At 39.5% G+C, this 23,363-nt stretch overlaps 1 protein-coding gene across 1 annotated transcript; it reads left to right on the plus strand.

The window, feature by feature from the left end:
- Positions 1–9,870: 9,870 nt before the first annotated feature.
- On the plus strand, positions 9,871–11,418 carry LOC128657575 (SCAN domain-containing protein 3-like). Its single transcript, XM_053711950.1, has one exon. It carries the CDS (start codon positions 9,871–9,873, stop codon positions 11,416–11,418), a length of 1,548 nt encoding a protein of 515 aa, XP_053567925.1.
- Positions 11,419–23,363: the final 11,945 nt, after the last annotated feature.

Genomic DNA, 23,363 nt, shown 5'->3' on the forward strand with positions numbered 1-23,363 from the left:
CAATAGATTTACAGGATGCATATCTGCATATTACGATTCATGCAGATCACTATCAGTTTCTGAGATTCTCTTTCCTAGACAAGCATTACCAGTTTGTGGCTCTGCCGTTTGGCCTAGCAACAGCTCCAAGAATTTTTACAAAGGTTCTCGGTGCCCTTCTGTCTGTAATCAGAGAACAGGGTATTGTGGTATTTCCTTATTTGGACGATATCTTGGTACTTGCTCAGTCTTCACATTTAGCAGAATCTCATACGAATCGACTCGTGTTGTTTCTTCAAGATCATGGTTGGAGGATCAATTTACCAAAAAGTTCATTGATTCCTCAGACAAGGGTAACTTTTTTAGGTTTCCAGATAGATTCAGTGTCCATGACTCTGTCTCTGACAGACAAGAGACGTCTAAAATTGATCTCAGCTTGTCGAAACCTTCAGTCACAATCATTCCCTTCGGTAGCCTTATGCATGGAAATTCTAGGTCTTATGACTGCTGCATCGGACGCGATCCCCTTTGCTCGTTTTCACATGCGACCTCTTCAGCTCTGTATGCTGAACCAGTGGTGCAGGGATTACACAAAGATATCTCAATTGATATCCTTAAAACCGATTGTACGACACTCTCTGATGTGGTGGACAGATCACCATTGTTTAGTTCAGGGGGCTTCTTTTGTTCTTCCGACCTGGACTGTAATTTCAACAGATGCAAGTCTGACAGGTTGGGGAGCTGTTTGGGGGTCTCTGACAGCACAAGGGGTTTGGGAATCTCAGGAGGTGAGATTACCAATCAATATTTTGGAACTCCATGCAATTTTCAGAGCTCTTCAGTCATGGCCTCTTCTAAAGAGAGAATTGTTCATTTGTTTTCAGACGGACAATGTCACAACTGTGGCATACATCAATCATCAAGGAGGGACTCACAGTCCTCTGGCTATGAAAGAAGTATCTCGAATACTGGTATGGGCGGAATCCAGCTCCTGTCTAATTTCTGCGGTTCATATCCCAGGTATAGACAATTGGGAAGCGGATTATCTCAGTCGCCAAACGTTACATCCGGGCGAATGGTCTCTTCATCCAGAGGTATTTCTTCAGATTGTTCAAATGTGGGGACTTCCAGAAATAGATCTGATGGCTTCTCATCTAAACAAGAAACTTCCCAGGTATCTGTCCAAATCCAGGGATCCTCAAGCGGAAGCAGTGGATGCATTGTCACTTCCTTGGAAGTATCATCCTGCCTATATCTTTCCGCCTCTAGTTCTTCTTCCAAGAGTAATGTCCAAGATTCTGAAGGAATGCTCGTTTGTTCTGCTGGTGGCTCCAGCTTGGCCTCACAGGTTTTGGTATGTGGATCTTGTCCGAATGGCCTCTTGCCAACCGTGGACTCTTCCGTTAAGACCAGACCTTCTGTCACAAGGTCCTTTTTTCCATCAGGATCTCAAATCCTTAAATTTAAAGGTATGGAGATTGAACGCTTGATTCTTAGTCAAAGAGGTTTCTCTGACTCTGTGATTAATACTATGTTACAGGCTCGTAAATCTGTATATAGAAAGATATATTATCGAGTTTGGAAGACTTACATTTCTTGGTGTCTTTCTCATCATTTTTCCTGGCATTCTTTTAGAATTCCGAGAATTTTACAGTTTCTTCAGGATGGTTTGGATAAAGGTTTGTCGGCAAGTTCCTTGAAAGGACAAATCTCTGCTCTTTCTGTTCTTTTTCACAGAAAGATTGCTAATCTTCCTGATATTCATTGTTTTGTACAAGCTTTGGTTCGTATAAAACCTGTCATTAAGTCAATTTCTCCTCCTTGGAGTTTGAATTTGGTTCTGGGGGCTCTTCAAGCTCCTCTGTTTGAACCTATGCATTCATTAGACATTAAATTACTTTCTTGGAAAGTTTTGTTTCTTTTGGCCATCTCTTCTGCTAGAAGAGTTTCTGAATTATCTGCTCTTTCTTGTGAGTCTCCTTTTCTGATTTTTCATCAGGATAAGGCGGTGTTGCGAACCTCTTTTAAATTTTTACCTAAGGTTGTGAATTCTAACAACATTAGTAGAGAAATTGTGGTTCCTTCATTATGTCCTAATCCTAAGAATTCTAAGGAGAGATCATTGCATTCTTTGGATGTAGTTAGAGCTTTGAAATATTATGTTGAAGCTACTAAGAATTTCCGAAAGACTTCTAGTCTATTTGTTATCTTTTCCGGTTCTAGGAAAGGTCAGAAGGCTTCTGCCATTTCTTTGGCATCTTGGTTGAAATCTTTAATTCATCATGCTTATGTCGAGTCGGGTAAAACTCTGCCTCAAAGGATTACAGCTCATTCTACTAGGTCAGTGTCTACTTCCTGGGCATTTAGGAATGAAGCTTCGATTGATCAGATTTGCAAAGCAGCAACTTGGTCTTCTTTGCATATTTTTACTAAATTCTACCATTTTGATGTGTTTTCTTCTTCTGAAGCAGTTTTTGGTAGAAAAGTACTTCAGGCAGCTGTTTCAGTTTGATTCTTCTGCTTATAATTTCAGTTTTTTTCATTATAAAATTTAAACTTTATTTTGGGTGTGGATTATTTTTCAGCGGAATTGGCTGTCTTTATTTTATCCCTCCCTCTCTAGTGACTCTTGCGTGGAAAGATCCACATCTTGGGTAGTCATTATCCCATACGTCACTAGCTCATGGACTCTTGCTAATTACATGAAAGAAAACATAATTTATGTAAGAACTTACCTGATAAATTCATTTCTTTCATATTAGCAAGAGTCCATGAGGCCCGCCCTTTTTGTGGTGGTTATGATTTTTTTGTATAAAGCACAATTATTCCAATTCCTTATTTTTTATGCTTTCGCACTTTTTTCTTATCACCCCACTTCTTGACTATTCGTTAAACTGATTTGTGGGTGTGGTGAGGGGTGTATTTATAGGCATTTTGAGGTTTGGGAAACTTTGCCCCTCCTGGTAGGAATGTATATCCCATACGTCACTAGCTCATGGACTCTTGCTAATATGAAAGAAATGAATTTATCAGGTAAGTTCTTACATAAATTATGTTTTTTGCGCACATCAGGTTTTGCTTGTATTACAAGTTGAAAGTAAAAAGTTATTGCTCACATGCTAACCTGATGTTTGCAAAAAGCTGAACTTAGAATATCTTGAGCGTGATAACCTTTTCCCCCATGGAAGTCAATAGAGGGAAAAATGGAAAAAAGACCCCACTTGCACGCTTACCCAAATGCATATTCTCAAGTGCACTAACCTGACATGAAAATATGAATATTTCACATTCCAATGTTCTTTACATAGAAAAATATGTAATCGTAATTTGGTCCTTTATGTCAGAGAAAGCCAAGAGAATTTTTTTTAATAGGGAATGTAAAAGTGTGAAAATTAAAAGGGACACATGAAGCATTAAAATTTTTGGACAACGTTTAAGCACAAACAAATCTTTGTTTAAAGGGACAGTATACACCAATGTTTATATAATTGCATGTAATAGATACTACTTTAAAGAATAATATTCACAGATACTGATCTAAAAATCCAGTATAAAACCGTTTAAAAACTTACTTAGAAGCTCCCAGTTTAGCACTGTTCAAAAGGTTAGGCTAGGACACCCACTGAAATGGGCTGGAAAGAAAAAAGAACAGACTTTGCCCCCTCCCCTGCATATGAAAAGACCCTTTACCCAAACCAGAGCAAGCTGGAGAAGGTAGACAACAGACTACTTCTAAAACTTTGGGGCTTGGTTAGGAGTCTTAAAATCAGCACAATCTTATTTAAAAATAAGCAAAACTATACATTTTTTTAAAAAAAAAAACCCTGTATGGGCTATATAATTGGATCACCTACAAAACATTTATGCAATGAAAAATCTAGTATTGACATGACATGTTCCATTTTTGTTTGTGTATCAATCACTTATCTTCATAGCAACATTATAAAATGAAAAACTGTAAAAATAAAAACTGCATGTAACACCTCATTTGAAAGATGGTCCTCTACTCTTTTAAAAGAGGCTCACTTGTGCTATTTGACTGCTTATATGGTGGTGTTAGGGCCCCTTTTAAAGCCCATAACACCTTAAAAATCACCAGTAGACAAACATTAACCTGCTGTATAGATAGACATGAAACCCATGTGCCCTCTATCATATCAGGGGTAGTTTGTGTGTGTGTGTGTTGTATGCTTTCTTTAAGGTATAGAAGCTTATTTTGGCCCACTATTCCCCATACAATGCGGCAGATTCTCATTTTTCAAATGTTGGGTCACATGTCTGCCAAGAGCTATGGTGGCCTTTCTCCCACATCAACAGCAATGACAAAGTGTTTATCCCTTCATGTTCTTAACACACACACACAGCATTAAATGTATGGAAAAAGACAATTGCTTCAAATTGTGCCTGTTTAATGAATGAGTAGAGTAGTTTACATTTCTCTTGAAGCTCCTCTTGAGTTGTACCTTGAGCACCACATAGGTTCCATTGCTCTTAGGACATTGGGAATACCAATTCATAAATAAAACGCTCTCTTTTAACACTGGGGCATACCTCAGGGGTTGATGGAAAGGGAATAAACCTCTTCACTCTGATAGAAATCTCTTTAGACATTTGAAAAATTGCAATGCCATTATCCTTACCCACCCAATTACAGCCCTGTTAGGCTGAGGTTAGGGATCCAAGTCATCCTTAAGCAGCTCATACAAAGCAATGGAACTTGAAAAAGCCAACTGATGCCTTTTCACCGTAACAAGGTGAACTGAAAAAAAAACCCACTGATACGTTTTCCCAATTTCTACATCATTCAATCCATGAAGTGAAATTATTTCACTCATTATTTGCAATGCTCTGCGCCCTAACAGCCTTTTGTCATTTGCCTATCTTGGTTACACACCAGAAGGAATCTCCCATCCATGCAAATACACTCCCTATCTTGCTAACCTGCATTGGTTCAGACCCTTTCATTAGCTGGGCCCTCTCACCTCTCTCTCTTGCTGCCCCCAGCCACTTTTACTATTTAACACCTTTCTCCACTTCTTGATGGCCAAGACCCTCTCACAAAATGGACTTTGCACTTTCACAGTTCCTCTTAGGTAGTGTTACTTCAGTTCACCCCAATAATGCCAAGTTATCCATCATAACAGGAAGATATAGGAATCAACTGATCCATTTTAGTGATGTTTTCTAAAGCGCCCTAATTGGCATGATGTGTGACAGATATGTAATTAACAATTCAATATAATGTGAAATTGAGTTAAAATAATTATACATATATCTGCAATGTTTATATAATGTATATTTTCTAATGTAATTAATGTGCAGATTTGTTAAATTCGATTTTTATATTTGTTTCACATTCTATTTAAACAAGGAAGTGTTTAAATGTTAATAGAGTATGCTTAAATACACACCATTCTGTATCCTAGATATTGTTGTTTTCTTTTTGTGCACATCATTTTCCAGCATTCTAGTTGTGACTTGGATGTTGCATCATTTTTAATGATGTGGGTCAATTCCATCTTGACTTGTTTGTTCTGAGACTCTTCTATGATTTTATTGCTAACTTCCCCTTTGCTCCTGCTGATGATCCTCCTTGCTTGCCAATTTTATACCTTGCCTCCTATGCATTGCTTACCCATACGTTTACGGCCCACTCTCTGTTTTGCAGATTTTGTCTTATTCCCTGTGTGTGTACTGACCGCAGCCAACCTTTGATGAAACTTTTGTCTTACCTCTCTGTTATAATCTATGCTGTTAATTATCTGAATTGTCAACTACTCTCCAGTCTACTGGCTTTCCTGGTCATATACTGGACCTCACTTAGGGCAAGGTGCGGTATAAATTTCCATGCGGAAAATATGGTCTTTTCGCAATGAAAATTTTCATTACCCAGATATTACAAGTCTTGAAAAATCCGCACTCGAAAAGCTGTAGTTAACGGTTTTCCGCAACATAAAAGTTTCACAAAACACTTCAAAAATATATTACAAAGTACAGTTACACTCATATTAACACTGTCTAATAAAAAATATTTAAAAAAAATATTGCACACAAAAGTTATAAGCAGACAAAGGGATTTTACATTGACATTCATACACATACATACTGAAACATGCATTTATATGTATCGAGATATGTTTAACTATGGAGATAATGAAATGATTTCAGATTACAATCTTATGCACATTAAAGGGACAGTCAACACCAGAATTTTTGTTGTTTAAAAAGAAAGATAATCCCTTTATTACCCATTCCCCAGTTTTGCATAACCAACACAGTTATAATAATACACGTTTTACCTCTGTAATTATCTTGTATCTAAGCTTCTGCTGACTGCCCCCTTATTTCAGTTCTTTTGACAGACATGCAGTTTAGTCAATCAGTGCTCACTCCTAGGTCACTTTACGTGCATGAGCTCAATTTTATCTATATGAAACATGTGAACTAATGCCCTCTAGTGGTCAAAATGTATTCAGATTAGAGCCAGTCTTCAAGGTCTAAGAAATTAGCATATGAACCTCCTAGTTTTAGCTTTCAACTAAGAATACCAAGAGAACAAAGCAAAATTGGTGATAAAAGTAAATTGGGAAGTTGTTTAAAATTGCATTGTCTCTTTAAACAATATCTCAGAGGGATTTTTAAAGAGATATTCGCATTTAGATCTCGAGATATTGAGACATATGTATATTCATATACATATATCACAATAAATAGATATATTAGTCCAAAAATCATCACATATATAGAGAAATATTCATTTATAAATAAATAGAACACATTCCGTTAAGAAAACATTCTTGCAATATGAAATAATCACTTTTTCATGTACACTTTTTGAGGAGGATACGTCACGGGATTTGCGCAACCGATTAGGGTTTGGTGGGGTTTTTTTTCTATTTGTCTTCTCCTTTGACTTCTATGGGGGAATAAGTGAACGTGCACGCAATTCGGCTTTCTGGATTACACAGGTTAACGTGCGTGCAAAATAAGTTATTTTGTAACTTGAAATACCTGCACAATCCCAAATGTGAAAAAGCTATAATGCACGCTGTGTTTTCGCAACTGTGAAAAATAGATTTGCCACGCAACTTGCCCTTAGTGTGTTAGGGCAATGTGTAGAGCTTTAACATACATTGAAATTGTGAAAACATTGGGCTCCATTTATAAAGGTGGCGGATTGAAATCCTCCTGATCCAATACGATCGGGATAATTGACAGCCCCCGCTAGCGACCGATTGTCTGCCAGTGAGAAGGGGGAGGCATTGCACAAGAATTTAACTAGAAATACTTGTGTAATGATAAATGCAGACAGTATGCTGTCAGCATTTAGCGTTGTCAAGCGGATGTAAAGCAAATGATGTCCGCTCGACATTTAATAAATTTACCCCATTGTCTGAATACAAAACTAACATAGCATAGCGACAAAATGATGTCTATGTCTACTGAGCATGCTCAAGAAATTTAACACAAGGGGAAAAACACATGAACAGCCAATGCATTGCAATGTAAAAGTGTCCAAAGGCTACTGAAACAAAATTCCAAATATCTTGTGAAAACATGCTTGAAAATGTATTTTCTGGTGGAATAAAATACTGCTGTCAAATTTTGTCTATAGAAAGTATGAGAGGAGGTGGAAAAAGCACATGAAAACCACAAAATAACCATGTTTTCAATTGGATTGTGCCATGCAAAGCTCTTCTAATGAACTGATAGTTTGTGGTAGGGTGGTAAATTACCCACATGCTATTTAAGGATAACTCATTTTATTTTTTAACTTGAAAAAAGCAAAAAAAATGTTATCACTGATATTCCTTAGAATTCAACCCCTTAGGTTGGATACACTGAAAACCATCTTGAAAACAAATACAAAGAAACGGCTTACAGGTCAATCTGCATGATCTACAGACAAATATATCTGAAAAATTGCTACCTAAAAGATCGTTTTCAACAGTTGTAGACATTAATTAACTAAATTACACACAGTAACTGTACAGATCTAATGGCTGAGGCACCAAAACAACCTGTTGGCCACAATCAGCTCTTCAAAGATTTTGGTATGGCCTTCAAGCCTACTGTAATTTATTATTGAAAAAAACATTTCCACATTTCTCAATAAGTCATTAAAAGCACATTATACACACAAAAAATATGGGCTATTTAAATAAAGCATTCAAAGAAGATAAAGTTTGTAATTGAAATGTATTAGCAATTTTGCTGCTAAAGATTCTAAAAATGATGATAAGCCTTGCAGTGCTTTCTCTGCATATGTAAATGTACGTCATATACACCAGCTAGAGAGCCAGGGGTTTTCTCTCATTCCCTAAGTAGTGTCCTTACAGCCAGCCTCCATGCTGGAGCTGTCTGTGTAATGTGAAACATTAGAAAAGCTGACGATATAAACTACCTGCACTCTCCCTCTCTGTTCCACTATGCAGGGATCATAATCTCTCCTCACCATTACTACCGCATTCTGCAGACACCGAGCTGAACATTTCACACACAACTCTATAAAACAATCTCAGGATCCTATTTCACAGAGTCGTGTGTGAAAAGTTCAGCTCACTTAGGTTAACCCTTATACATCTTATCTGGGAGCAATTTGTTGTTTACCGGCTGTCATTTTTCTGGACCACTATGATTTATGCAGTACAATCCACTTTGCTGTCAGCAGGGTTAACCTCCTACCTGCAAGGTAACCTAGGTCTGCCCTTCTTAAACTGTGGGTCGCGACCCCATATGGGGTCGCAGAACCCTAATGTGGGGGTCGCGGGAGCTGTGGGCATTTAACAAACAACAGTCTGACAGCTGAACAGTGACGTCGGTCAGACACGCAGGCTCAGCAGCAGAAGATCGTAAATGTAAAAGGATAGCAAGAATCACTGACTACTAGACTTCTAAACATGAAAAGAAGACATCGTCCCAGGGGGCAGGGGTGGGCAAGGCTGGGCAGCCAGACAGACTCCAGTAGACCAGAGGCGCCATGCCTGTTATGAGGGAGGAAATCAGATACATGACGTATGGCTCCTCCGGCTTCCTACAGCCCAGCTGATACTCAACTCCTCCCACCACCTTCCGGAACACACACAGATTTCTATCAGTGCATAACCGAGTCTCTCAGCCTGCTATCCAGATTCCAGAGCACCACTATCTGATTTCCACATTGACTAACCAGACGTCCAATTCCGGGTACAATAAGACATATCAGCTGCTTGCAGTTGTCATGAGGGACTTGCTGTGCAGGAATGCGCAATTTCTATCCGACGCTCGGGACAAGTGTTAAATGTATGTACAGACATCTTTTCTGCATATCTTCATCTCTCTGTTAATCCCTTTAAAGAGACAGTCGAACAACTTCTCATCACAGCCTCTGCTCACTATGCCTGGTTAGCACGGTCCTCTCCATTCTGAACCAGAAAGCTATAATCAAAAGTGCAGAAGATTTTACATATTTTCTTTGTTACAAATGTACACTATTCAACATCTGTGATAACCCCATGAAGCCCAAAGGGACTGTATGCAGTGGGTGTGTTTCTGCATTTCTTGTGGAACTTTGAGTGAGCATTTCTAGGAGAGATGTGCTAATTAGAGTCAGGGTTGGGTATTTGAAGGAGATATGTGAGCACTAGAGACAGGGTTTGGTGCTTCTAGGTGACATGTGTGCATTAGAGACATGGTTGGGCATTTCTGGGTGAGATGCGCATTAGAAACATGGTTTGGTGATTCTGGGTGCAATGTATTGTAATGTCAGTGTGTTTAGTAACATCATAATATGGCGGTGCTAATGTCAGTGTGTTTAGTAACATCATAATATTGCGGTCAACAAATGTAATTTTATAAACTAAAGATATTATTTATTTATATTTTCAGTTTAGGACAAAAATATTTTTCATTATGGATAAGTGGCTAAATGTAGACAGAGGAGGTAAAAATACTGGTGACAATGCAACAGAGTCTTTGCTACCAGGTTGTAGCACATTGAAAGTGACCAGAAAACGAAAATATGATGAATTATTTTTGCAATATGGATTTACTTCTAATGATCATGATGGTGTAGGAAAACCTCTTTGCCTAATTTGTAAGGAGGTTTTGGCTGCGGAGAGCATGAAACCAGCCAAACTAAAAAGACAGCTTAATACCAAGCATGCAGCGTACTGCAATAAACCAAAGGAATATTTTGAACGCCTTTTAAAATTTTCAAATAAAGAAAAAAAATCTTTTGAGACATTTGTTACTGTCAACGAAAAGTATTTACTTGCATCTTACGAAACTTCTTATTTAATCGCAAAAACTAAAAAGCCCTACACGATAGGAGAAGATCTCGTGTTACCTGCTGCTATTAAAATATCAGAAATAGTTCATGGGAAAAAGTATGGGGGTGAAATTCGTAAAATTCCTTTATCGAATGATACTGTTTCCAAAAGAATTTCTGAAATTAGTAATGACCAATTCCAGCAGCTTATTACCAGGCTTAAGGACAGCCAAAAGTTTGCAATTCAGTTAGATGAAACAACTGATATTTCTAACATGGCACATTTGTTACTTTATGTAAGATATGTTTATGAAGGAAGCATACATGAGGAATTATTGTTTTGTCGCCGTTTGGAAGGGCACACAAGAGGGGAAGATATATATCTTAAAGTAGATGAATGTTTCAAAAAAGAAGAGCTACAGTGGAAAAACTGTGTTGGAGTCTGTACAGACGGCGCTGGAGCAGATGGGCAGAAATGTTGGATTTTAGCAAAAGTTAAAGCTGGTGGCAATGAACATATCCCTTTTACTCACTGCATGATCAATCGGGAGGCACTCGTAGCCAAAAAAATATCACTGGAGTTAGATGTTGTGAGTCGCGATAGTATCAAAATCATTAACTTCATTAAAAGCCATGCCCTTAACAGTCGTTTGTTTTCAAACCTTTGCAAAGACATGGGCTCCGATTACAAAAGCTTATTACTACATGCAGAGGTAAGGTGGCTCTCAAGAGGGCGAAGTCTAAACAGATTATTGAAATTGAAAGATGAAGTTGTTATAGTTTTGACTGAGCAGAAATCCGATTTTGTTAATTTTTTTCATAATGACTTATGGCTTTCAAAACTGTGTTATTTGTCTGATATTTTTGAAAAACTCAATGATTTAAACATGTCGCTTCAAGGAAGAAATTGTAACATATTTGTGTTAAAAGATAAAGTTGAAAGTTTTACTAAAAAAAAAGTTAACATATGGAAGAATAAGGTGGCAAATGGATCTTTAGAAATATTTACAGCTACAGATGATTTTATAATTGAAAATAACCTTCCCAAAGATTTAATTGTAAGAGTTATAATTGATCATCTGAAGTGCCTGGAGACACAGTTTCAGAAATACTTCTCTTCCAATTTTGATTCACAAAAACAAAGTTGGGTTCAAAAACCAAACTCGAAAACATCAGTCATCTGCCATTAAAAGTTCAAGAAGAATTGGCAGAGTTATCAAGTGACACAGGTTTCAAACTTGAGTTTCAGCAAAAATCGTTACCTGAATTTTGGCTTCAGATTAGGACAGAATTTCCAACAATTTCTGAAATGGCCCTAGACATACTTCTGCCATTCCGTACTACGTATTTATGCGAAGCGGCGTTCTCAGCATTGACGAATATAAAAACAAAATATCGATCAACTCTGAAAAACGTTGAATATGCTCTATGTCCAGCAGTATCAAATATTCAGCCAAGATTTAATTCTTTATGTAAAAATAAACAAGCACATCCATCTCATTAGTATGCAAATTTGATTTTGTCTTTAATAAATGTTATTATATATTTCCAAAGAATTGTTTTAAACTAAATTTCGTAATGATTTATTATCAGTAAATGTTTGCTTTGTATACCTATTTTATATACCCGGGGTCACCTAAAAATTTCTTGCGTGAAATGGGGTCACGAGTGGGAAAAGTTTAAGAAGGGCTGACCTAGGTTACAAAATAGCTGCACCCTTACTCCTAGATTACAAACGTTGCTCTAACTGCAGCGCAAGTGCGGTATGTTTTTATGTTAGGCTCCCTCGAGCATATTCAGCCTCTCCAGCCTCACCAGTCCTTATGTTATTAAATATTACTAAATAACATAAGGACTGGTGAGGCTAGAGAGGCTGAAGATTCTCGAGGGAGTCTAACAACACTCGTAATCTATGCGATAGTTAGAGGGATAGTTAGAGGGATAGTTAGAGGGAGGTGCATAAAATGTATTTAGCTTGTAATGTCCTTTTAATATTAAATGTATAATCTAACACTAAGCAAGCAGTGATCTATTCATATTTTGACCAATTTAAGATACTATTTGATCATCCGTCACAATAGTTTAACAATGTTTTATGGAGCTGTTTCTCTCACTTCTATTATTTTTTATTTTATTTTATAATGGGATATATTGCACATATTTAATAGGGAAATAATTAGATAACCCTTTTAGTTGAATACAGATAGAGATAGATACTCTTCATTGCTTTTTAAATATTTGCCACATAACCAAATAACCATAGAATATGCTGCTAAAGGGTTAAACATTTTCTGTATAAAAAGGAAATTATCTAACTAGTCTCAAGCTGTTCTCTCTTGAGCTTTAGCTTTGCTGTAATATTCTTGTGTGCCACAAATTGCTACAAATGATTACAAATAAACATTGTGGTTCTAATAACCAGTTTTAACTGGAGACGTTATTCAAAACGTATTGTAACTGCCCTTTGAGCTGTCTCAACAGCTATTATTAAAGGGTGATGTCTGGGATTCCCAATGCTCATTGCTGTTTCTGATTCCTATAAATAGTATAAAAAATGTTCCCACTTCATCCTTTCTCAAAGAATATTCTCCATTTCCTTTCTTGGAGAGCCCATGGGAATTTCAATTTAAAAACTTAATTTTTTTATAGATCTGCATTTAATTAAATTAAATTATATTGTGAATGAATGTGTCAATTGCCTGATAACTTAATTTAAACAAACCCAGTGGCAGCTGGTGAAGGTTTTTTCTCTTGTAAGGTGTATGCAGTCCACGGATTCATCCATTACTTGTGGGGTATTCTCCTTCCCAACAGGAAATGCAAGAGGATCACCCACAGCAGAGCTGTCTATATAGCTCCTCCCCTAACTGCCACCTCCAGTCATTCTCTTGCAGCTCTCAACAAGAAAGGAAGTATCAAGAGAGATGTGGTGAATTAGTGTAGTTTATCTTCAATCAAAAGTTTATTTTTAAATGGTACCGGCGTTGTACTGTTTTTACCGCAGGAAGAAATTAGAAGAAGAGTTTTGCCTGAGGTTTTTGATGATCTTAGCAGGTTGTAACTAAGGTCAACTGCTGTTCTCACACATAACTGAAGAGTATGGTAAAACTTCAGCTGGGGGAACGGCCTGCAGAATTAACTGCTCTGAGGTATGTTCAGTATATTTTTTTCTAGAGAGATGATAAGGTCTAGAAAATGCTGATATATTTAAGGTAAGCCTGATTGCAGTGATTTAACAAACGACTGGCATCATGCTTGCAGTAAAGGGTAATATTCATGTTACTTGCTCTTATTACTTAGTATGTAAAACGTTTGCATGATATATAAAGAACGTTTTTTACTGAGGGTGATAAATCTTTATTTGGGGCCTAGTTTTCCACATGGCTGACTAGATTTCTCCTAGGAGTAGACATCCAGCTTCCCTGAAGGAGTCCCCTGACATATTGGATCTCTGTAAAGGGTTTTTGTGCCTACAAAAGTTGTTTTATGTGCAGGTAGGAGCCACAGTAGAGCTGTGGCAGTTTGCTTGTGACTGTTATAACGGTTTTACCATTTTTCTGCTTCGTTTTTGAGCCTGAGAGGTTAATCATCAATTTGTAAGTGGGTGCAATGCTATTTTAGTCTATTATACACACTGTAAAAATTTCGTAGAGTTAACTGCTTTATTTCACTGTTTTGCAGTTTTTGTGTTTGTTTTTTTCCCTTAAAGGCACAGTACCGTTTTTTATATTCGGCTTTTTCACATTAACCCCTTAATGACCACAGCACTTTTCCATTTTCTGTCCGTTTGGGACCAAGGCTATTTTTACATTTTTTAGGTGTTTGTGTTTAGCTGTAATTTTCCTCTTACTCATTTACTGTACCCACACATATTATATACCGTTTTTCTCGCCATTAAATGGACTTTCTAAAGATACCATTATTTTCATCATATCTTATAATTTACTATAAAAAAAATTATAAAATATGAGGAAAAAATGGAAAAAAACACACTTTTTCTAACTTTGACCCCCAAAATCTGTTACACATCTACAACCACAAAAAAACACCCATGCTAAATAGTTTCTAAATTTTGTCCTGAATTTAGAAATACCCAATGTTAACATGTTCTTTGCTTTTTTTGTAAACTATAGGGCCATAAATACAAGTAGCACTTTGCTATTTCCAAACCATTTCTTTTCAAAATTAGCGCTAGTTACATTAGAACACTGATATCTTTCAGGAATCTCTGAATATCCATTGACATGTATATATTTTTTTTTAGTAGACAACCCAAAGTATTGATCTAGGCCCATTTTGGTATATTTCATGCCACCATTTCACCGCCAAATGCAATCAAATACAAAAAATCGTTCACTTTTCACAAATTTTTTCACAAACTTTTGGTTTCTAACTTAAATTATTTACAAACAGCTTGTGCAATTATGGCATAAATTGTTGTAAATTCTTATCTGGGATCCCCTTTGTTCAGAAATAGCAGACATATATGACTTTGGCGTTGCTTTTTGGTAATTAGAAGGCCGCTAAATGCCACTGCGCACCACACGTGTATTATGCCCAGCAGTGAAGGGGTTAATTAGAGAGCATGTAGGGAGCTTTTTGGGATAGTTTTAGCTTTAGTGTAGTGTAGTAGACAACCCCAAGTATTGATCTAGGCCAATTTTGGTATATTTTATGCCACCATTTCACCGCCAAATGCGATCAAATTAAAAAAAAAGTTAAATTTTTCTCAATTTTAGGTTTCTCACTGAAATTATTTACAAACAGCTTGTGCAATTATGGCACAAATGGTTGTAAATGCTTCTCTGGGATCCCCTTTGTTCAGAAATAGCAGACATATATGGCTTTGGCATTGCTTTTTGGTAATTAGAAGGCCTCTAAATGCCGCTGCGCATCACACGTGTATTATGGCTAGCAGTGAAGGGGTTAATTATGTAGCTTGTAGGGAGCTTGCAGGGTTAATTTTATCTTTAGTGTAGAGCTCAGCCTCCCACCTGAAACATCAGACCCCCTGATCCCTCCCAAACAGCTCTCTTCCCTCCCCCACCCCACAATTGTCCCCGCCATCTTAAGTACTGGCAGAAACTCTGCCAGTACTAAAATAAAAGGTATTTGGCCATTTTTTTTTTAAAAAAAAAAAGCATATTTACATATGCTGATGTGTATGATCCCCCCTTAGACCCCAACCTCACTGATCCCCCACCTAACAGCTCTCTAACCCTTCCCCTCTGCCTTAATGGGCGCCATCTTGGGTACTGGCAGCTGTCTGCCAGTACCCAGTTTTGCAAAAAAAGTGCCATTTTATTAAAAAAAAGCAATTTTCTGTAGTGTAGCTTTACCCCCCACCAAGACCAACCCCCCACCCCTTCCAGATCCCTGAGATTATATTTTTTAAAGTTTAAACTTTATTTTTTTTGAATACTTTTTACTATGTTTTTCTGTAGTGTAGCGGTTCCCACCCGCTCCCGCCCCGTGCACGCGCCCGCCCTCCAACCCCCGTGCACGCGCGCGCTCCCGTGCGCGCCCCCGTGGATCCCGCCCCCGATCCCGCCCCCCTCCACTCCATACACAACATCGATGGCCGCCCACCCGCCTCCCACGTAAGCTCCCACCCACCAACGATACCGGCCATCGATGTCCGGTGCAGAGAGGGCCACAGAGTGGCTCTCTCTGCATCGGATGGCCAAGGGGGGTTATTGCAGGATGCCTCCATATCGAGGCATCACTGCAATAACCGGAAAGCAGCTGGAAGCGAGCAGGATCGCTTCCAGCTGCTTTCCAGACCAAGGACGTACGCCACACGTCCTCGGTCATTAAGTGTATTTTTTTAGAGGACGTGTGGCGTACGTCCTTGGTCGTTAAGGGGTTAATTAAAGTGTTTTCCAAGCTTGCTGGTCTCATTACTAGTCTGTTAAACATGTCTGACATAGAGGAAACTCCTTGTTCATTATGTTTAGAAGCCATTTTGGAACCCCCCCTTAGCATGTGTACCAAATGCACTGATCTTACTATAAGTTATAAAGACCATATTCTGGCTTTAAAAGATTTATCACCAGAGAAAATTGACAAGGGGGAAGTTATGCCGACTAACTCTCCCCACGTGTCAGAGCCTATAACTCCCGCTCAAGGGACGCCAAGTACATCTAGCGCGCCCATTGCGTATACTTTACAAGACATGGCGGCAGTTATGAATCATACCCTTACAGAGGTATTGTCCAAACTGCCAGGGTTACAAGGAAAGCGAGACAGCTCTGGGGCTAGAACAAATACAGAGCTCTCTGACGCTTTATTAGCTATGTCTGATATACCCTCACAATGTGCAGAAGCCGAAGAAGGAGAGCTTCTATCTGTGGGTGATTTTTCTGACTCAGGGAAAACACTTCAACCTGATTCTGATATGTCTACATTTAAATTTAAGCTTGAACACCTCCACGTGTTGCTCAGGGAGGTTTTAGCAACTCTGGATGACTGTGATGCCATTGTAGTCCCAGAGAAATTGTGTAAATTGGATAAATACTATGCAGTGCCTGTTTACACTGATGTTTTTCCAATACCTAAGAGGTTTTCAGAAATTATTACTAAGGAATGGGATAGACCAGGTGTACCGTTCTCTCCCCCTCCTGTTTTTAAAAAAATGTTTCCTATAGATGCCGCTACACGGGACTTGTGGCAAACGGTCCCTAAGGTGGAGGGAGCAGTCTCTACCCTAGCGAAGCGTACAACTATCCCTGTCGAGGACAGTTTCTAGATCCAATGGACAAAAAAATTAGAGAGTTACCTTAAGAAAATTTTTATTCAACAAGGTTTTATTCTCCAGCCCCTTGCATGCATTGCCCCTGTCACTGCTGCTGCGGCCTTCTGGTTTGAGTCTCTAGAAGAGGCTCTACAGGTAGAAACCCCATTGGATGATATCCTTGACAAGCTTAAAGCTCTTAAGCTAGCCAATTCATTTGTTTCTGACACCGTTGTTCATTTAACCAAGCTAACGGCTAAAAACTCAGGTTTTGCTATTCATGCGCGTAGGGCGCTATGGCTCAAATCCTGGTCAGCTGACGTTACTTCAAAGTCTAAGCTTCACAACATTCCCTTCAAGGGGCAGACCCTATTCGGGCCTGGAGGAAAAGGTCACGCCCTTCCTCAGGATAGGTCCAACAAATTAAGGACCAAACAGACTAATTTTCGTTCCTTTCAAAACTTCAAGAGTGGCGCAGCCTCAACTTTCTCTAATACAAAACAAGAGGGAAATTTTGCCCAGTCCAAGCCGGTCTGGAGACCTAACCAGGCTTGGAACAAAGGAAAGCAGGCCAAAAAACCTGCTGCTGCCTCTAAAACAGCATGAAGGGTCAGCCCCCGATCCGGAAACGGATCTAGTAGGGGGCAGACTGTCTCTCTTGCCCAGGCTTGGGCAAGAGATGTCCAGGATCCCTGGGCGTTGGAAATTGTGTCCCAGGGATATCTTCTGGAGTTCAAAGCTTCTTCCCCAAAAGGGAGATTTCATCTGTCACAATTATCTGCAAACCAGATAAAGAGAGAGGCATTCTTACATTGTGTTCAAGACCTCCTAGTTATGGGAGTGATCCACCCAGTTCCAAAGGAGGAACAGGGGCAAGGCTTCTATTCAAATCTCTTTATAGTTCCCAAGAAAGAGGGAACTTTCAGACCAATCTTAGATCTCAAGATCCTAAACAAATTTCTCAGGGTCCCATCCTTCAAGATGGAGACTATTCGAATCATCCTACCTATGATCCAGGAGGGTCAATATATGACTACCGTGGACTTAAAGGATGCTTATCTTCACATTCCGATACACAGAGATCATCATCGGTTTCTCAGGTTCACCTTCCTAGACAGGCATTACCAGTTTGTGGCTCTTCCCTTTGTGTTAGCTATGGCACCAAGAATCTTTACGAAGGTTCTAGGGTCACTCCTAGCGGTCCTAAGGCCACGGGGTATAGCAGTAGCCCCTTACCTAGACGACATTCTGATACAGGCGTCGAATTTTCAAATTGCCAGGTCCCATACGGACATTGTTCTGGCATTCTTGAGGTCTCATGGGTGGAAAGTGAACGAAGAAAAAACTTCTCTATCCCCTCTCACAAGAGTTTCCTTCCTAGGAACTCTGATAGATTCTGTAGAAATGAAGATTTACCTGACAGAGGCCAGGTTGTCAAAACTTCTAAATTCCTGCCGTGTTCTTTATTCTACTTCTTGCCCTTCAGTGGCTCAGTGTATGGAAGTAATCGGCTTAATGGTAGCGGCAATGGACATAGTGCCGTTTGCCCGCCTACATCTCAGACCACTGCAACTCTGCATGCTCAGTCAGTGGAATGGGGATTACACAGATTTGTCCTCTCTACTAAATCTTGATCAAGAGACCAGAGATTCTCTTCTCTGGTGGCTATCTCGGGTCCATCTGTCCAAAGGTATGACCTTCCGCAGGCCAGATTGGACAATAGTAACAACAGATGCCAGCCTTCTGGGCTGGGGTGCAGTCTGGAACTCCCTGAAGGCTCAGGGCTCGTGGACTCAGGAGGAGGCACTGCTTCCGATAAACATTCTGGAACTAAGAGCGATATTCAATGCTCTTCAGGCTTGGCCTCAGCTTGCTGCGGTCAGGTTCATCAGATTTCAGTCAGACAATATCACGACTGTAGCCTACATCAACCATCAAGGGGGAACAAGGAGTTCCCTAGCAATGTTGGAGGTTTCAAAAATAATCCTATGGACAGAGGTTCACTCTTGCCATCTTTCAGCTATCCATATCCCAGGAGTAAAGAACTGGGAGGCGGATTTTCTAAGTTGGCAGACTTTTCATCCGGGGGAGTGGGAACTCCATCCGGAGGTGTTTGCACAGTTGATTCAACTTTGGGGCAAACCAGAACTGGATCTCATGGCATCTCGTCAGAACGCCAAGCTTCCTTGTTACGTATCCAGGTCCAGGGATCCCAAGGCAGCGCTGATAGATGCTCTAGCAGCGCCTTGGTCCTTCAACCTGGCTTATGTGTTTCCACCGTTTCCTCTGCTCCCTCGTCTGATTGCCAAGATCAAGCAGGAGAGAGCTTTGGTGATTTTGATAGCACCTGCGTGGCCACGCAGGACTTGGTATGCAGATCTGGTGGACATGTCATCCCTTCCACCATGGACTCTGCGGCTGAGGCAGGACCTTCTACTTCAGGGTCCTTTCAACCATCCAAATCTAATTTCTCTGCGTCTGACTGCTTGGAGATTGAACGCTTGCTTTTATCAAAACGTGGTTTCTCTGAGTCGGTCATTGATACCTTAATTCAGGCTCAAAAGCCTGTCACCAGGAAAATCTATCATAAGATATGGTGTAAATATCTTCATTGGTGTGAATCCAAGGGTTACTCATGGAGTAAAGTCATGATTCCTAGGATATTATCTTTTCTCCAAGAAGGATTGGAGAAGGGATTGTCAGCTAGTTCCTTAAAGGGACAGATTTCTGCTCTGTCTATTCTTTTGCACAAGTGTCTGGCGGATGTTCCAGACGTTCAGGCGTTTTGTCAGGCTTTAGTTAGAATCAAGCCTGTGTTTAAACCTGTTCCTCCACCATGGAGTTTAAATTTAGTTCTTAAAGTTCTTCAAGGGGTTCCGTTCGAACCTCTGCATTCCATAGATATCAAGATTTTATCTTGGAAAGTTCTGTTTTTCGTAGCTATCTCTTCGGCTCGAAGAGTTTCAGAGTTATCTGCCTTACAGTGTGATTCCCCTTATCTGATCTTACATGCAGATAAGGTAGTTTTGCGTACAAAACCTGGGTTTCTTCCTAAGGTGGTATCTAATAAGAATATCAATCAGGAGATTGTTGTTCCGTCACTGTGTCCTAATCTTTCTTCAAAGAAGGAACGTCTATTACACAATCTCGACGTGGTTCGTGCTTTAAAGTTTTATTTACATGCTACTAAGGATTTTCGTCAAACATCTGCATTGTTTGTTGTCTACTCTGGACAGAGGAGAGGCCAAAAGGCTTCAGCAACTTCTCTTTCTTTTTGGTTAAGAAGTATAATCCGCTTATCTTATGAGACTGCTGGCCAGCAGCCTCCTGAAAGAATTACAGCTCATTCCACTAGAGCGGTGGCTTCCACAAGGGCTTTTAAAAATGAAGCTTCTATTGAACAGATTTGTAAGGCGGCGACTTGGTCTCCGCTTCATACATTTTCTAAATTCTACAAATTTTATACTTTTGCTTCTTCGGAGGCTATTTTTGGGAGAAAGGTCTTACAGGCAGTGGTGCCTTCCGTTTAAGCGCCTGCCTTGTCCCTCCCTTCATCCGTGTTCTATAGCTTTGGTATTGGTATCCAACAAGTAATGGATGAATCCGTGGACTAGATACACCTTACAAGAGAAAACAAAATTTATGCTTACCTGATAAATTTATTTCTCTTGTGGTGTATCCAGTCCACGGTCCGCCCTGTCATTTTAAGGCAGGTGTTTTTATTTTTAAACTACAGTCACCACTGCACCCTATAGTTTCTCCTTTCTCTTGCTTGTCTTCGGTCGAATGACTGGAGGTGGCAGTTAGGGGAGGAGCTATATAGACAGCTCTGCTGTGGGTGATTCTCTTGCAGCTTCCTGTTGGGAAGGAGAATATCCCACAAGTAATGGATGAATCCGTGGACTGGATACACCACAAGAGAAATAAATTTATCAGGTAAGCATACATTTTTTATTTATTTTTATTTTATTTTTTAGGGGGGGGGGGAATGGGCACCTACTTAACCCTGAATATGATGTACCACCCCATGCCTCCAACATGCACCAAACTAAAATAAACACATATACATAGTACAGATGTTTGTGTACATAGACACAAACATACACATAAAATGAACACACACACACATTCCCACACACATAACAGAGCATACAGACCAGATATACAGAATTACACACAAATACATCACAGAGTATACCGATATACACATTCTCACACATATACACACATTACACAGCATATATAGTCATACACTTACACACACACACACTACAGAGCATACGGATATAGACAATCTGTCATGGATCATTATGCCTTTAAGTCATTAAGACCTGCCCTCTTAGCACTTCCCCTATAAAAGTGAGAGCAGAACACCTGTAACCTGCTTGATTATTGAAATCCATTTGCTGTTGTAATTTCATTACAAGGATTTCCTCCCAGGATTCCACTTTCAAGCCTTATACTCCGTAAAGAATTGTGAATACCTTTAATAGCAGCTCTAAAGACTTTGTTCCAATATCTTTGCCAACAAATGCAGTTTAGTTTCACAATAATTTGGCAGACCTCTGATGTCATCCACCCACGCCAGCAGCTTCCCTGCACTAACCGCCACTGTGTGTCTCTGTGAGTGAACGCTGACTACAGTCCTCCACTACCGCTGAGCTCAGTCATCCATTGCAGCTTTCGTATTGGGGATCTTTAACCAACAAGCCGCAAGTATCACATATCACTGCTTTGTCTTTGAACTTTTGTAATCGTGCCTTTTCATACATACCTGTTCATTAACAAAGCACTACTAAGCTCCACAAGTCTGCTAAACAGCGTGCATACTAAAACTTACAGCTGTAACGTTGTCTCTTTCTACTAGCTTGATTTCCGTTTCTGTACTACACTGCCTTCTGTGATATTCTCATATGCTGACAGATAACTCCGTATTGCTTAAGAATTTCCCTCCTGCTACCGTACCACTGACTTGGTTAAATCTGATATTTGTAACATATGAAAATTGTGTGTGTACAAATGTATATTCATAAGAACTGCTATTCCTTGTGAGTTTCTTTGCATTTCCTTCATATGCGTAAGATACTATAGGAATATCTACAGAATTAATATTCACTGTGATCTGTTACTGAGAATCAGCTTATGATAGAATAATCAAGCCTTATATACAAATTTTGCCTTTTTTTTCTGTTGTAAAAATGGATCCCACACTGATGTCGAATGAGATTGCCTCTCTAAATCAGAAAATGTACATACTGGCACAGGGCTTAACAGAAGTTCAAAACGAAAACCACACGTTAAAGTGTTTAATGAATGACTAATTTTCTCAAAAAGTGGTTGAACACCCTGAACCCCACATAAATCCGCCTAGAGTTTTTTCTGGTGAACGAACACGCTTCCGTGAGTTCAGGAATGCCTGTATGTTGCTGTTTTCTATGAAGCCCAAAACGTATCATACTGACAGAATCAAGGTATGTGCCACCATTTCCTATCTCAGTAGTGAACCAAGATCCTGGGCAGACAGATTATATGGCCTCTAGTTATGAAGCTCCGTATGTACCTGCCTTCGCCGGCCCCAATACGCTCGCCTAAGCTCGCCTCACATCTCCGCCGCGGACCTGAATACGTTCCCCAAAATTATGAATAAATCTGTCAAAAAGCCGCGCACCAAGTACGGGGCGATGAGCAACGGACTGTGATAGTTATTACTCATCAATCTCGCTGCTCTTCGGCTTTTTTAAAGCTTTATTGATACCCCTGTCACTAAGCACTCACACTATACTATACTGTTCTACCCCTATACCGGCGCCCCCGGAGCCCCCTGCAACTAAATAAAGTTATTAACCCCTGAACTGCCGCTCCTAGACCCCGTCGCAACTATAATAAATATATTAACCCCTTAACCGCCGCTCCCGGACCCCGCCGCAACTATAATAAATATGTTAACCCCTAAACCGCCGCTCCTAGACCCCGCCGCAACTATAATAAATATGTTAAAATATGTTAACCCCTAAACCGCCGCTCCCGGACTCCGCTGCCACCTACATAATACCTATTAACCCCTATCCTGCCCCCCTATACCACCGCCACCTATAATAAATGTATTAACCCCTATCCTGCCCCCCTATACCGCCGCCACCTATAATAAATTTATTAACCCCTATCCTGCCCTCCCCACACCACCACCACTATAATAAAATTATTAACCCCTAAACCTAAGTCTAACACTAACACTAACTTAAATATTAATTAAATAAATCTAAATAATATTACTCTTATTAACTAAATTAATCCTATTTAAAACTAAATACTTACCTATAAAATAAACCCTAATATAGCTACAATATAACTAATAATTACAATGCAACTATTTTAGGATTATTTTTATTTTACAGGCAACTT

Source organism: Bombina bombina, chromosome 4, assembly GCF_027579735.1.
Source record: "Bombina bombina isolate aBomBom1 chromosome 4, aBomBom1.pri, whole genome shotgun sequence".
In the NCBI taxonomy this organism is placed as follows: Eukaryota; Metazoa; Chordata; class Amphibia; order Anura; family Bombinatoridae; genus Bombina; species Bombina bombina.

Bases quoted from the DNA above. Each gene is read 5' to 3' on its own strand.
- LOC128657575 (XM_053711950.1), top strand. From the start codon at position 9,871: ATGGATAAGTGGCTAAATGTAGACAGAGGAGGTAAAAATACTGGTGAC.